Source organism: Lontra canadensis, unplaced genomic scaffold, assembly GCF_010015895.1.
Source record: "Lontra canadensis isolate GAN:19392208 unplaced genomic scaffold, GSC_riverotter_1.0 scaffold6, whole genome shotgun sequence".
Classification (NCBI taxonomy): Eukaryota; Metazoa; Chordata; class Mammalia; order Carnivora; family Mustelidae; genus Lontra; species Lontra canadensis.
The window spans coordinates 11,376,656-11,393,790 of record NW_022631000.1 but is presented as its reverse complement, the minus strand read 5'-3'; the positions used below and the strand labels follow the sequence as shown (position 1 = coordinate 11,393,790).

General features: G+C 40.6%; 1 protein-coding gene across 1 annotated transcript; it reads left to right on the top strand.

Annotated features, from left to right (window-relative positions):
* Positions 1-14,457: 14,457 nt before the first annotated feature.
* Positions 14,458-16,515, top strand: LOC116864806. The gene is made up of 2 exons (XM_032852652.1): positions 14,458-15,147; positions 15,373-16,515. The coding sequence occupies exons 1-2, from the start codon at positions 14,884-14,886 to the stop codon at positions 15,685-15,687; spliced, it is 579 nt and encodes a 192-aa protein (XP_032708543.1). The 5' UTR covers positions 14,458-14,883; the 3' UTR covers positions 15,688-16,515.
* Positions 16,516-17,135: the final 620 nt, after the last annotated feature.

The following is a 17,135-nucleotide window of genomic DNA, read 5'->3' as shown; positions in this document are numbered from 1 at the left end:
ATCTGACAGTCTTTTTAAACACTGAAAGAACTCTCTTATCCCTTTTTGATTTTTTTTTTTTTCAAGCTAAATATACCAAGTCCCTTCATCCATTATTGGTCATAGAACATGGTTTCTCTACTTTTCACCTTCCTCTGGGGCCAACTTGAGACTACCAATTTTCCTCTTAAAATGTTTTGTGATAAATTGGATATAATGCTGTAAATTTCTAACAGAACAGAATCTAAACAAACCGTATTTCTATAAAAGATGCTCAAAATATATGGTCTGAAAAAAACAGTGCATTTAGGTTAAAAGAAAATTTTTACCTCCACTTCTTTCACTTTGTATGTGACCTTGGATGAGTCATTTAACATTTCTAGGTTCTGAATGACCTGATCTCTGAAACCAGCGTAACAATATTCCTCTGCCTACTCACTCACCTCATAGGATTTTTCAGAGGTTAAAATACAAAAGAAAACATATTGAATGATTATGGGCTACTTTTATGACAAAATCAGCATAGCTATGAGGCCATGTTCAAAAGAAGTTAGTTAAAAAGTAAGATATAGGGGCGCCTGGGTGGCTCAGTGGGTTAAAGCCTGGGGTCACGATCCCAGGGTCCTGGGATTGAGCACTGCATCTGGCTCTCTGCTCAGCAGGGAGTCTGCTTCCTCTTCTCTCTCTGCCTGCCTCTCTGCCTACTTGTGATCTCTGTCTGTCAAATAAATAAATAAATAAATCTTTAAAAAAAAAAAAGCAAGATATATTTAAATATTTAAAAATTAAACAAAAGAAAATGATTTGTCACTTGTAAACTCCATATAAAGTAAAATGTATCTGATTTTTAAAGTTTATTTTTCTCTTGCTCTTATAGGAAGTATACCACACATTGGTTCATATCAAGTTCATGTCAATTTAATAAAAATCCATGATTTTTTTTTTTTAACATAGATTGTGGCCAAGCCACGTTATCTTGAGTTTGTAAACTGGAATTCTGAACTTTATTTAAAAAACAAACAAACAACAACAACAACAACAAACCCTTTCTTGGTTTCAGGATGAGGCTCAATAGCCAGGAGACTAGACTACTGTGAAATCTTAAAGAACTGCCTGTTAGGTGGGAAGAGAGAATTGGACACCACCTTCACTTCCCTTGAGTTTGCTGAAATTCTCTTCAGAGGGGAAGGCGTGGTTTGCAGAGTGTTTTATTCTTCAATTCATTTAAGAGATTTTATTATCAGTACTTTCTTCTCTTTTTTTCTTTTTTCTTCAGTGTGATCTCAGCGTCAGGTTTAGAGTAAATGATAAGTAGGCCTTTCACAGAAGATCGGGGCTTAGATAAATGGGAGAAATAAGCTCATTATAAGCATGAAGACTAAGCCTTGCTGATGTTTTCAAATAATAATTATAGAAGACTTTTTTTTTGTCTAATGGTGAGAATAAAAAGTAGGATACAAAATTATATACATACGGCATGATCAGAGGTATGCAAAATGTGTGCGTGTACACCTATGCACACCAAAAAATGAACACTGGAAGGAAGTAAACCAAAATATCAAAAGTGGTTATCGCAGTCAGTGAGAATGCAGGTGTTTTCTTCTCTTCATGCATGCCTGTATTTTCCAGATTTCCTACTATAAGCATGTATTGGTTTTATAATCAGAAACAAGTTAGCAAGAAAGTGAAAGAAAGAACTTTGCTGCTAGGTGAAAAGTTGATGTTTGTATTAGAAGCAAAATTTCACGGATGCATTTTTGTTTTACTGGTGCCAACTCCTGAAGGTGGGAAAAGGACCTTCCTTTATTCTTCTCCCCATTTAATCTGACATGTAGGATCCTCTTTTAATGATAGATTTCAGTGAGGGAAAGGCACCTGGGGCAACGATCAAGGGAGATTGCATTACACTGTGACAAAACCTTTAAAAACACTCTTCTCTCTGGGCCAGTGAACAGACTGCAACAGGTGTAAGTCCTTTTTCTTTTTTAAAATCATTTTCAAGCAGACTTTTTACACACTGAGATACACACTGAATATTAAAAAAAATAAAGTAAAAAACAAAACAAAAAACAAATGACAGAACCACCCCCCTCCCCACCCAAATCCCACCAAAACCCTCTGTCCTATTTCTGAATAGTATTAGGATTCTCACTTCACATTAATTTTCTGGTGCTTTATCTAAATCTAGGAAGTCAGGTCAGCAGCCCCTGATCGTTAGAATGAAAGCTCAGTGGAAGGAGGAACGATGTTTGTTTGTTATTTTTACTTCATCTCTGTGTCCTCAGCATCTGGCCTAAGGCGGACCCTCATACGTACCAGCCCAGCAAGGTAGAAGCAAGCCCTCACACCAGCTGGCCAGCTTCCCTTCTCCCCGAGTGATAGTGCTTGGATCAAGGACACAGGAAGCCAGAAAGACCTGGGTAGAAGGGGACTAAGTAGATTCTGCCATCGTAGGAGCAGGCTGGGGAGGAGGGCATAGAGGAAGGCTAGGGAATTGCCTGGATTCCCCTTCACAGGGAAATAACTTGTGGGATTCCAGACTTCAGACAATGGACACCGAATAACAAAGACCATTGTTTAAGCCCTTTGGCTTCTTGCTGTGTTTTGGAAAGGGATGGGGTAAATTAAGGATAGCTATAAAGTAAGTCACTCAGAAATGTTTGAGAAAGTGTTGGGATAGGGGTGGGCCTGACAGAGTGACAAGTCCAAGTCGGTAGGTCCCACGTCCACAAGAAATATAGACAGAGACTTTGGCATACACTGTGACTTACCAGAACAGTTGAGCAAGCCAAAGGGAGGCCAGGTCTTGGGGACAAGAAGTTCAGTGTGACTTCAGATAGACCCCCTGTTACTGAGCTTGAACTCTGTAACTCTCTGACAGAGGTTAGGAATAGCCTGTGGGTTTGAGGTGTGAAGGGCAGATAGAAGTCAAGTGGCTAAAGCTCTTAAGCCATTTGGCCTGGGGAAGCTGAGAAAAGAGGTGGATGGTGTAGGGTGGTGCTAAGCGGCCTTGGCTGGCTAACCGGAAACAGTAAAGCGGACATCCTTTGAAGGAAAGCAAGAAAGTCTGCTTGGTAACCGCCACACGCCTACAATTTGCTGACATGCATAGAACTCCCCTTCCAAAATTCCTCTCCATGTAGTAAAGCTGCCGAGATTCTTATGTCTTCAGTTACTGCCTGGAATGTGTGAGGGTCCGAATGACTCACTGTGAGAGGGCTGAGTTCATAAAGCTGGACTTGTAAGAGAAAAATCACTTTTGTCCCCCTGGGAGTGACAGAGGAGCAAGAGATCCTAATTGAGGTGCAGGATGACACACACACTACCTTTAATAGGCTTTAGGGTGTCAGCACCTTAACCTAAAGTAGTGACTCAAATGGTGGGATTTCAAGTACTGTGAGCAACTTGAGAGAAATATGAGCAGAGGCTTCTGAAGGACTCCTGCCTGAGTGGTCTGGACAGCTCCAAATGAAGGCCAGGATGCGGTTTCCAAGGGATTCTTACCAACCGTGGAGCGATTCGGACACAGCATGGCTAAATTAAATTCATCCAAGGTTCCATTCTGTGCATCGGGAGTCCTTTGGAGCTAAAGTCATCAAATAGCCCATTTGCTAGTCAAGTCAATCCTGTGCTAGTCAAGGTGATCCTTTGTTGAAATCCAAGTCCTCTGACCTTGACTGTTGCCCTCCCCGGGGCCTGTTGTAGATGTGTTGACCTCCTTTTAGTTGGTCCTACCTACCATCTCTAGATTAACTGTTCCAAAACATTGCTTCCCTCGTGGTTTTCTACTGTACAGTAGACTCTGATGGCCTCCCAGTGAGCCCTGGGTCTGAGGATGTGGTTCTTGAACCAGCAACATTAGCGTTACTTGGAAACTTGTGAGAAATGTAAATCTGGGCCCTCTTCCAGACCTACTAAATTGGAAACTCTGGTTGTCAGGCCCACTGATCCGTTTTAACAAACTTGGAGTTTCAATAACCACTGCAGCAGAGCTCTGCAACCTGGTGTTCAAAGCACTCTCTCCTCTGGGGTCTTATAACAAGCAACCTAGTATTTGGCACGTCCTGATCCTGCCTTGTGTCAGGGCTCTTTTTCTTTGCGTAATCTGGTCTCACTTTCAGAAAGGTAAACTCCTTGAGGTCCTGGTCTGTGTTTTCTAGAGTTACCAACTTGTAAAATTATAAAGCTGGAAGAATCTGGAAAAACACTCTCCACTCTCTTTATTTTGCAAACCTTTGAACAGTACTGTGTGGTGGACGTTCAGTTAGCAATTGCTGAATGAAATAACATGCCCGCAGGGGCCGTGGAGGTGAATTAGGACTGCTGAGACTTCAGTGTCATTGCCTTAATTTAGATTGTGCATTTTGGCATCCTCTAAGGGCTTGTGAATGCCCGGGGAAAGCCTTGGATGCCTTTGCCAGTTTTTCCCTCATGGCCCCCTTGTATGGGCTTTGGAATTTGCTCCCCGAATACAAGGCAACACAGTGTTTTGAGATACAAATGGCAGAGTAGTTGAATTAAGAAAATAAAAACAGAACCAAATTGATGTTGTTTTTCTTATTGCTGCTTTGAGACTCAGCATGAAATATGAATCTATCATACCCAAGAAATAATATCTTGCCTGAATATCTAAGGCATAAATAAAAATTAATTGCAGCACACAGCTGTTAATTATCTGGCTTTGGAGCATTCCAGAAGCAGTTTCTCATGAATACCTATTCTGCTAAAGATCCCTCTCTTACTAGGACATGCTGACATTGACTATGATGTTGTTGATTGGTTGCATCTGCACAGTCTGGAGGTCCAGACTGCCAGTGGTCATTACACTTGTAAGGGATAGGCTGCTGCCACAGCAATGGGACATGTTTGGCTTATGAAAGTACTCTTTCTCCATCGCATGATTGTTTACACGCCAAAAGGAGATCCTTGATTATGGATCTTGGACCTTGATTATGGATCTATGGACCTTGATTATGGTGATTCTTCTGAATGTTTTGGGCCATGGACATGGCAGACATTTGTGTGGATGTCACCATACCAAATTAATATGACTGACTATATTCCCTAGACTATACATTATATCCCCATGGCTTATTGATTTTAAAACTGGAAGTTTGTACTTCTTGATCCCCTTCACCTATTTTCCCACCTCCAACCCCAACCCCATCCTTCTGGCAACCACCAGTCTGTTCTCTGTATCAGTAAGTCTGGGTTTTGCTTTGTTTTGTTTGTTATACTTTTGGGATTCCACATTAAATGAAATCATGCTGTATTTGTCTTTTTCTGACTTATTTAGCATAATACTGTCAAGGACCATCCATGTTGTCACAAATGGTGATATTTCATTCTTATGGCTGAGTGATATTCACACACACACACACACACACACACACACACCACATTTTCTTTATCCATTTGTCCATTGATGGACACTTAGGTTGTTTCCATATCTTGGCTATCATAAATAATACTGTTCTAAACATAGGGATGCACATATCTTTTTGAATTCAGGTTTTCATTTTCTTCAGATAGATATCCAGTAGTGAAATTGCTGGGCCAACTCGTACTTCTTTTTTTTTTTTTTAAGCTTTTGAGGAAGCTTCATGCTTTTTTTCCATAGTGGCTGAACTAATTTACATTCCCACCAACAGTACAGGAGGGATCCCCTTTCTCTACATCCTTGCCAACACTTGTTATTTCTTGTCTTTTTGATAGTAGCCATTCTGACAGGTGTGAGGTTATATTTCATTGCAATTATGATTTGAATTTCCCTGATGATTAGTGGCTTTTTTTTTTTTTTAACTATAGGTCAAGTTCATTAAAAAACAAACTCACATGGAGTTTCCTAATTATTTTTGTGGTTGTTGTGCTGGGATTTGGTTTAAATAAGAGTGCTGCTACTTGTTTGTGAAGTTTCGAGGTAATTATAGTGATTGTAATTTTGGAACTGCTGGCTCTTGTTATTGTCAAGTCCTTCCTGTTCTCCTGTTTCTGCTCCACACCCATCCCCGATCCTCCCATCATGATCCTCATGACCACAGCTTATTCACTGAGCCTTCTTGGCTTTCTGTGACCAGACCTGAGACCCAAGATAAAAGGCATTGAAGGAACTCTAACTCCACACTTTTTGTTCCTCAGCATCACCTTAATTAGGCTTCTGGTCTGCCTTTGCCTTAATGACATCTTTCTAGAATCATGGATGTCTCTTGTTCTTTGGGTTCAGGATTGGTCTTGCACTACAGTTCTTGTACTGAGTTCCTGTCTCAGGAATTTGCCAAGTTTCCCCAGGTCCTTAAAGAACCTCACTCTTGCCATTCCCCCTCTCTCTTAGCCACCAGGGCACTGTCCCTGCGCCATAGGCTGACTGAGGCTCTGCTGTCACAGATCTGAGGCTGCCTGCTTGCACCTTGGGGTACTTTTTGCTTCTGAATTCCTTGGCATCACATGGTGCTTTCATATTGAGTGAACTTCCGCTCTTTCATGTTTGCCTCCTCATGCCAGTTTCCTAGCTGCATTATCAGCTCTTATGTACTGCCATATTTTTTAGCTACTTTGTTCTGCCTGCCAGACTGGACATTGTCCCAGCGCCTGCAGCTGGGCCATCCTCCCTGGTGGCAGGTCTAGTTTCAGGTCCCAGTGTCTTCTATTATGACCTGCCAAGACCTGGTTTAACAAATTCAGCAAATGTAAAATATGTCCTTCAAAGTGTTTATGTTTCAGATATTGTAGTTTAATTCTCTTTACTCCAATTAGGTTTTGTTACATTTAACTAATTATTCCCACACTTTTTTAGTATTCTGTGTGGATGGTGAAATGGTTGCTTTTCCCCATTTGCAGGTCTTTTAAATAAAATGCAGAGGAACTTTGCTCTTAATGGAAATTATGAGCAAAATTCTTTTGAGAAGAAGTTTACATTTAAGGGTTCTATAATCTGATAAGATTTTTCCTGTTTCTGTCCTGATGTCTAAGGCAGGAACTTTGGGCCTAATTGTTGTGTTTATTATCCTTAATGTTGATCTAGATATGAGGAGCTGAAGAGTGGGCAAAAGCAAAGAAAATTTATGTGTGCACGAGTGTGCATGTGTTGTCTTGGAAGAGTGAAGGGTAGGTAAGGTAAGCAAGGACAGGGGAAAGCAACTATGTCTATTTGACGAGTGTTAAGGGATCCTTATTAATGTAATAGATACTGTTGATGTGAACACTTATGGTGTATCAGGCAGTGTGCTAAGTACTCAGTGAAGCCCTCTTAAGTAGGAACTTTTTTTTTTTTTTTTTTTTTTGAAAGAGAATGAGAGAGAGGGGCGGAGATGGGGGAGCAGAGGGAGAGGGAGAGAATCTTAAGTGTGGGCATGGAGCCTGATTCAGGGCTCAATCTCATGTCCCTTAGATCATGACCTGAACTGAAATCAAGAGTCCGATGCTTAACTAAGCCACCCAGGTGTCCCAAGTAGGTACTAATTTTGTTTTCACTTTGGATAAGAGAAAACTGAGGTTTAGAAAGGTTAATTAATTTACTTGAGTCCACACAGGAAATAATTGCTAGATTAGAGAGTTGAACCCCAGAAGTGTAACTCCATATTAGTATCACCAGTTGTTCTGTTTTCTGTTCTTCACTATGATGTTTCCCGATTATTATTATAGGACCAGAGACTAGAGAATATAGAAGGAAAATAATTAACATGAATTAGTTATAATTTTCAAAGGATTTTTACATTAATCCTCAAAAAAAGATAAGGTAAGTAGTATTGTTGTCTCCATTTAAGAGGGCAAAAGAGGCTCCGAAACAGCGACTCTCTATTATCATAAGTAGCTTCATTTGGCTCTTGTTTACTGTTCCATTGTGGGAGTCTACCACATTATCCTGATGGTAGATGTTTGGACTTCTTCCAGGCTTTTTGTAGTATATAATGTTTCTATAAACATATACATATTTCTAGTGCACATTTTGTGTGACTTTTTCTCAGGTGTATACCTAAGAGTATATATGATAAAAATGACATTTAAGACCATATATATAACCATGCATACAGCGTGTCGTGAACCAGTAATTTTGATTAAACTAATTCTGTGGACCTGGGATAAAAAAAAAAAGTTTCAGTAAACCTGAAGTCTCACCTTCTCCTCCCCCAAAACAATCACTGGGCTTGATGACTTGTCTAGGGCAACCAAATGGTGGGCTAACTCTAAGTTCTGTAGTTACAGACAGTTCTTAGTCCTGTCCTGCTTCTATACATGAACATTATTCTCACCATTCCACTTGGGTGGCCTGAGAAATACAAACTTCACAGGTTCTGAGGAGAGATTATACACCACTGAGTTGCAAGTCTGTTTTTGCAGAAGAGATTTGGTTTTGAGAAACTACTCGGGAGTGTTTATATTGCTTCACCCATGGGCCTGTGTGCTGTTAAGCTTGAAATGAAAAGAATGGCTTCGTGGTTTAGTTTTATGAGGGAAGCAAAGCCATAGAGTTATGATCCAGTGCATATAACATTGAAGGATAACAATTTAAAGTCCAATAACTCTTGCCATTTATCTTTACCAAAGGATCTCCACGAGTATGATGAGAAATTATAGACTAAGAATTTGGAAGAGTTACGTGCAATTTATGGTTAAAAAAGGAAGTGCTAAAATTTTCTGGAATGTTCCAAGTCTGTCATTAGAGAAGGCATGAAGAGAGCCCAGGGTTATTGACTCTTTGGCGAGGTACCCTGGCAGGAGTAGATGTAACCAAACAATTCAGTGGTTCCGAATGGCTTCAGCTTCCCTTGAGTGATGATATTCCTTTTCCAGGGGACTTGCTCATTGAAGGAAGACATAGAGGAGCCAGCATGAACCGATTCCCCAGAACCTTTAATAAATGATGATATTGTGGCAGTCATATTAATACAGCTTTTGTAATATGCTGTCTGATTAGTGTTTCTCCCACTTTAATTGGAATTTTAAGCGCCATAATGATGTGAGCCAGCTGAAGTTTTTAAACAGTGCAGATATAAATGGTTATCCTAAATTACATTTAGGAGAAACTCTACTTGAACTATTTAGGTTAATAAATAAAGACACAAAATTAATAAAGGCTATTTTAAGACCAAGAAATGTAATACTATAAAACTTTGGTGATCTGTATGCTTTCTGTTGGCTGGCCATAAGATTTTTAATTGAATTACTACAGAAAATTCAGCACAAAATTTTATCAGATTTAACCACCCACTGAGTGTGTTGTTATTGTTTTATTAGGCTAAATCAAAGGTTACCACAGCTCTTTTCTGCACTGACTTTCAGCCCAGAGGGATAAAGTTTTAAAAGGAGATGATGAAATTTTAGAAAAGAACAAGAACTTAATAACGGGACAATAGTCACATATTTTCTTTAGAAAAATGAAGCTATTTCATGGCTATTTTATTTGTGCATCTCTAGCCTTTTAATAATGAGAGAGTGTCTGTGACATTCAAGTTTTGAAGCTTATAACTGGTCTGAGGTTGAGACTGAAGGAGAGTTGTCAGGGGTCAGAGGTGCTCCTGGAGAAAAGACCTGTGGGCAAGTCCAGTGGCAATAGTATCCACATTCCAAGTGTACTGCCTTCTGGCCATATCCTCCAAAGAGCTCAAGAGGTAGGTGGAATGGCAGCATGGCTGGAGGAGTCAACCCGGCAGATAATCATTTCAGAGCCTGTACATCTTCATGTTAGGAATAAGTGGTCATAAATGGTTAGGAATGCACCCTCCCCCCATCTGTTCTGAGTCTGTGTAACTCCTCTTTCAACCTGAGATGATCAAATTCAGTGTTTCTCAAAGTGCAGTCTTCAGACCAGCAGCACTACCCAGGAACTTGTTCAAAACACATATTTTAATGTGCTCATCCAGACCTACTGAAACAGAAATACAAGGGGTGGGCCCAGCAATCTATGTGTTAGAGGCCCTCCATGTAATTCTCATGCCTGCTAACATTAGAAAACAACTGACTTTATTTATGTTGATCAAGTGCATTTTTTATTTTATCAGAGAGCAACTTTCCCAATGTCTGATTCTTAGTAGGCTCTCAATAAATGTTACCCTGAAAAATGAAAATATACTTAATTTGCCATGCAACATTCTGCAATGTTTATGATCATATTTTAGTCTCTTTGTTACTGTATACTCAGGAATGAGTACTTGCCCTCAAAGATTATTCATTTTCTTTCCCTTTGAGACTAGCTCTTTGGCTTTTCATTTAATATGAAAGGTCATCTTCAAAGAAAATTGTTGTCTGATGCTTCAGTTATTTAATTCTCCAGAGAGTCACTGAGAAGTAAAGTGAGTTCATGCCAATCATTTCTTTCCCATTTTTAAAGAGGGATATTCACTTCACTGTCAATGATGATTAGTGGAATTTTTCTCTCATCTCTTCTGTAGGATGAGCCAGAAATTCCGTGGCCAAGAGTTTGTTGTTTTAAGACTTCTCAGTTGGCTTCGGGTCTGCTTAGGCAGCAGATTCATCCAAGGGCTTTAATGCTCTCATCTTTGCTTCAAATCATATATGAAAGGGGGGAAATCTATCACAAAGAAAGCTGAAGTACAACAGGTTTATGGAGACAAATGGGCTCAAAGTGTAACATGTGAATTCACTTGTATTATATATCCAATAATTTCTGATGTGTGAAATCCAGGGGAATTATGGGCTCCAGAGTCAGTGAGATTGATGTGATATAAACCTCTTTAACCTCTGGTCAGGGAAATGACTTCTGTGGGTTGAGCAACATCCCTGCATATGAGCACATCTAGCCCCAGGGACAGGTTCCCCAGGTAGGGGAAAGAATCAAGACCTGAGTTGGGTTTATGTCCTATGGGAATGAGAATGCTGATTGTGGGTGAAAACTTGTGATGCAGACATCACTGAGAGTTTGGGAGGGGCTCCCACATGGAGCAAGGTGGGAAGTAGAGATGGTTAAGGGATTCTGAGAGTCGACCAACAAGACAGAGAAGTGTGGTCCAGACTTCAGGAAACCGTGCTAGGGATCTGACTCGGACCCTGTTTGCTAGCTTTCCTTGTCATTTTCATGAGAAAGTGGGTGGAAGGAGGCTCCTAGGATAGAATTCTGCTGAGTAGTGCTAACCACTCCTGAACAGCTCGTTCTTTCCTAAGTGAAACCTGCTACTATGACACGGCTTTGAATTGGTAGCTGGATATATGGCTCTGAATCCTGGCTATAGCTTCTTAGCTTTTTCCCCCAAACTTCAGCATATTTGTTCATTCAGAGAGAGGGGGGTGGATTGGCCCCTAGAGCTCAGGCCCTGGAGGAAGACCAGATAACTGCATTTAGAAGTCCATAAACCCTGATCATCTCATAGGAGTCAAGTACCACAGAGACACTAGGAATCAAGTGAGAAGCAAGAATGCTTGTTTTTAGGGAGTCGAGTCTAGCGAAGGACATAGATAATCTAAATGGTTTAAATTCAATGGGATAATTTTTGTAGGTACAGAATGTCACATAAATTGAATGTTTTTGTTTGTTTCTGCTTGAGGAGGTCAGCTAAGCCTTCTAAGAAGAAGTAATACTTAGAGCTAGGCCAGGTACTAAAGAGGGAAAGGGCATTGTAGGCAAAAGGAAGAGTGTTTAAGAAAGCATGGTGCTGTCAGGAAATGGCAAGTGGTCTGTCTTCCCTAATATCATATTCTCTCTGAGGGTGAGAGGTAGACTTGAGGTGGGATAGGAGACATGGAGTCATGTCTCAAATGACCAGTCACAAAGACCAGTATCTTGTTGGGAGACTAGGGAGAAGAGCTTTAAATAAGAGGGTGACAGGTCACATTTTTTTTTTTTAATTTTTTCAGCGTAACAGTATTCATTATTTTTGCACCACACCCAGTGCTCCATGCAGTCCGTGCCCTCTACAATACCCACCACCTGGATCCCCCAACATCCCACCCCCTGCCCCTTCAAAACCCTCAGATTGTTTTTCAGAGTCCATAGTCTCTCAGATTTGTTTTTGAAAGATCATTCAAGCTCTTTTGTGGAGAATAGGGTGGAGGGAATAGAGCCTTGTCAAAATAGAGTTGAGGCGTGATGAGGTCCTGGCCTAGATCCATTGCCAAGGCATTGAAGAAGCCAGGTTGACTTTTAGAGCTTGAATTTGCCCAGCTAACTTCTTTTAGAATCCTCACCCACCTCTTTGGGGGCACCTAGGGCTGTTGCTTCTGTAGTTGCTGCCCACACAGTTTTTCTGCTAGAGGTTGCAGGTTAAACCTGAACCTGCATTCTCTCATTTATCCCATGGATCTTTCTTCTCTCAAAGATTTTCCGAAATTCTCCTCACAGTGTGGAACTGAAGCTAATTACAAAGAATTCCATGTTAATATATTAGTAAATAATGCTGAACTTAGATACCTTTTGTGAGTGTGTGTGTGTGTGTGTGTGTGTATGTGACAAGCAGTATAACTTTGTACTTGACATGTGATTTAAATAGCTTACATTAAATGCTTGAATTCATTCATGAAACTTTTATTGACATTTACTGTGTGAAGACACTACTAGCTTCACTGAGGGGTAACTTAAAAAAATATTAGACTTCCTCTTGCAGAATGTACTAACTCTGGTTTATTTTTACAACCACAAAACCAAGGAACTTTGTAACAGCATTTGGTTAATTCATTCATTTATTTACTCATCCATCTATTAATCCATGAGTCAGCCAATATTTGATAATCATCTACTTTGTGAAGGAAGAGTAATGACATGAAGAACACATTAGGAGTGGAAATAAAAATAGAACAGAGGGTTCTGGATGGACCTCAGAGTTCTCAGAAAGCCCAGAATATAAAATAACCTCCAGACTTTGGGTACTTATCTTTAATAGTAGGGTCACTCTCATTATTAAAGAGCATCTTGGGTTAGGAAATAAGGTTTTTGCTTCTTAGATAGCCTATCCTATCTCTGGCCCCATGTTCCTCTGGTAATTACATGAAACTTTTGGTCACTGAGTTGTGTACTGCAGAACTTACTCACTAGGCCACAATAATTTCAAGAAATGAATGAGGAAAGTATTTTCCATTACCTATCTGTAGGGTATTTTTCTCAGTTAAAAAGGGACCAAATAGTATGCTTTCCTAGGCAGGTGTGATAGAAAATATTCAGTCTACTCCACCCTCTTCCCCGTTGTGGGTCTGTTTGAAAATTGGCCAGTTTCAGAATTCAGCTACTAGTTGTTTGTATAAATGACTAATGGTCATCAGAAACCATCTGAGAAGTACACCACGCCCAGACATATTTTGATCTCTTCCTCCTTAAAGGCCCCCTTTTAACTGAAAAAGCTCTTTCTCATTCTACAGTAGTCTACTCCTTTGTAGAAAGAGCACTTGCTGGGAATCAGGTGACTTGATTTCTAATCCATGCTAACTTGCCAACTAGTTGAATGGCTTTAGGCCAGGGGTTGGCACACAAAAGCCTGCTGCCAAATCTGACCTGTTTTTTGTAAATAAAGTTTTACTGGAACAGAGCCACGAGTATTTGTTCATTTATTCTTTTGGCCACAGTGCAGAGAGGAGTATTTGTGACAGGACCATATGGCCACAGAGCCTAAAATATTTACTATCTGGCCCTTTACAGAAAAATTTGTCAATCCCAGCTTTAGGCAGGCCATTATCTTACTGGAGCCTTAGCTTCCCTGTCTGTAAACTTGGGGAATTAGATTAGGTTGTCCCCAGGGCCTATGTCCTTTTTAACATTCTGTTGCTCTATAACTCTTACTACAGAGCAGCCTCATATCAATCATTGTACACTGGGATATAAACCTATACATATTTATATTCACTTCTTCAATTTGTGACAAACTAATAATACTGGCAAGCCACTGTAGAAAACTAACCACTCTAAGAGGCTCTGCCCTTGAGAAGCTTATACTCTGGATAGAAGACAGAGTTACAAGGCTTTGAAGTTAAATTATAATAGAAGATAATAAAGGATAACATACCAAAGTGAGTGTTGATAACTAAATGACTTCAGAGGAGAGAGATCATTATGGACTGAGATGATGAGGGAAAACCCATAGGAGAAAGTAGCATGTTTTTATGAATAGTTATCCCCATGGCCCCATAGAATATTGAATTTAGTGTCCTTCTACAGCAGTAGTTCTCAGGTTTTAGAGTGCAATTTTAGAGTGTAGGTTACTGGGAAAAAATAGAATACTGGGAAAAAATACAAATACTGGGAAAAAATTCCTGCCACCCAGTTTTAGTTTAGAGGTTCTGATTGTAGGTCTGGGGCATATCCCAGGAATCTGATTTTTCAAAGAGCACCCCCTGGTGATTCTGGTATACATGGAGAATTTTCTTACTTTAAAAAATATTTCTTTGGAAATTTTGTTAAGTTGCTAAATATTGTTTCTGCTGAGAAATTCATGCTATGTTTTACAGAGTCTTACTAAACCGTACATTTTGTGGGAGCAGGAGGAACTCCACTATCCATGGAGCAATTACTTCAATGATTTTCTCTCTCCTTTTAGGAAATTTGCGATCTCCCAGGCCAAGAAGAACAAACTGAGGACTATCTCTGAAGGCCACTGAATTCCTTTTTAAGTCTAGAGGGGAAATCTGAGATCAGTATAGTGTTGTGTCTATGATAGCTGAAGATAAATTATTGGAAAGAGTCAGGGTACTAACTGCTTCCATTTGCATTTGACTCTTGGTCCTTTTGTGGTGAGCTTTTTGTTTGTGCAAAGCTGGCTGGGGTCAGCCTAGTGGGTCAAAAAAAAAACCCTCAATGAAAGAGGTTGGGAATCTCCAATCTCCATCCCAAAACATGTCACTGATGACTTGAACATATCACCAGATACTCAAGGTACAGAGGAGAGCTTCCACCTGTGGGAGAATGATCCTCTGAAGAGAAATTTGGAGTCATCATCAGAGCCATTGGAGGGGACATCTGAGAGTCAAATGGGTGACATTTCACAAGAGCCTGTCATGCCTCCAGTCCAGAGGAGAAAGTTAGATCCACTTCCAAAAAAGCATAGACGTCTTAGGAAGGCTGTAAGGACAAAGAGAATGAGGAAGAACAAGAGGAGGGAGAAAGTGGAGACCCTCTGCCCCCCAATCCTTCCAACACCTTTGGTACCACCACAAAGTGAAGAAGATGAAGTGGTAGATACAAAGCCGACTGTACTCAGTGCTCACAAAGATGATCCTGACCTTCCCAGTGAAGTAAGGATAAGGCATGGGGTGCCAAAAGTCTGGGCTTGCCACATTTTCCTAGGAAAAATAATGGCAACTCTTACCCTGCAGTGGGAGGAGGTGGGGGTAAAGAGCTTGAGGAACAAAACTGAGATCCTTAGGCCCAGATAAAGCATGAACTGGCTCAGAGAGTGATGCCTTTTTTGTGTATGTGTATTGGCATTGAGGGCTTTGACTTCTTTCTTCTCCTTGCAGGACCCATTACAGAGTCAGCAGGATGAGGGTGCCTGTGTGACACATCAGGAGTGTCCAATCCAGCCCTGTGAGCAACCAGCATCCTCGGAGCCTGGGCCCTCTTCTCCTGCAGTGACATCCTTGACCTCACCGCCACTCTGCTTTGGTCGCTTCTTAAGCTGTGTCTGCCGGACCTTCTCGAGGTCTAGGAAGCGGGAGCGCCCCAGAAGGCAGGGTACTGAGCTGACTGAGGCAGGAGGTGATGCCAAGTCTCTAAGACCTAGCCTGCTGAGGGATCTGGGCAAAAACAGAGTGCAGCCTCATGAGGGCCAGTAGCAAGTTGGTGCGGCTATGGGTTCTCCCTGTGTTTAGTTTTGTAGTTTTCTCCATATTGTTGTTCCTGTTGGTTGAGTTCTTGTTTATCAAAAAGAGAGCTGCTTTTATGCTGAGGTCCTTAAGCCTAAAGATGCGGTAAAAGCAAAGTAACTGAAATTTTTAACACTTAACCCCAGTAGTGGGATTACTTCCTACTTCTTCCTGTTAGGCTGAAATAGCATTCACTCTGGAGCAGTGGTTCCCAAAATTCATGCAGATGTCACTCGTGTCTTCAGTTAGCTCAAGTCTCACTGCCTTCTCTGAGGATGGAAGCCATCCCATGCCATCATTTTGAGTAATGTCTCCAGATATCAGTCGCTAAGTGGAGACGTATCATGTCCAGCTCCTCTCATTGTCTTTTACCTTTGGCTAGAGACTCCTTTTGAATTCTTCATCCTCAGTACTTTGTAGAACTTCTGCGGCTTTCTAACTGATTCAACTATGCCTCAGGGGGTGGTGGTTGCTACTTTTCTTGGACAGGGTAACACTACCACCTCCTCCATCTCTAACCGTGGTTTGGTTTTCTTTTTGTCACTTGTTGGTAAGCTACCTGGCTCTTCCTTTTGAATGTGCCTTTGGTGTTCTCTAGCCATATGTATTAAACCTAGTCAAATAAATTAATAGGCTTCTTCCTCGTTATTCTTTAGCCAGACTCTCACAGAATCCCAAGTTCTTTGGAGAACCCTAAAGAAAATAAGTACTTAAGAAAAGTTGAAGACTATTTCATTTCCCCCATTGTTTTCCCAGCACACTAGGTTAATCCTCTTCCCAGGATATAAACTAAGAGTTTAATCTCATGCCCTACTTTGAGAGAGTAGATTTAAGAAGAGTTTGAGAGTTTCCCCTGTAGCTTTAATTACTTGTTGTCATTTCCTACTTGTTCCAGTTTCCCACTTCATATAAGAACAATAAAGGTGCAAATAGAAATAAATGTGTAAAATATCTGCATTAGGAGGAAATTTTATACTTTATTGTCTCCCTTCCTTAGGATTGACCCTGATCGTTACCACACTAGAATTGGAGAAGATAACCAATGTGTTTGTTTTGTTCTTTTTTGCCTAGAATAGGGTTTTGTACTGTTGGAAGAATGAAGTTGGAAAGGGAATAGAATGATTTGCAGGAGCAGTGGCAAAGATCCTTAAGACTGCCTTGGGGGTGATTTGTAAAAACTGCCCTGGATTAAGTTTTGTGATGTGGTGTGGATTTCAAGTTGGGATGAGGAATTTTGTAAAATGTCATACTCCATGCTTGGAGTAAAATGGGAGGACTTTCTCAAGTCAGTCAGGCTTTGACACCTTTAGTTGTCTAAAGAATGATCGATTGTTTAGAGAGTATAGCATTTTAGTAGAGCTAATTGAGCATTGTAAATGGGCTCAAGCTATTACGTGAAATTTCAAATGATCTAAACT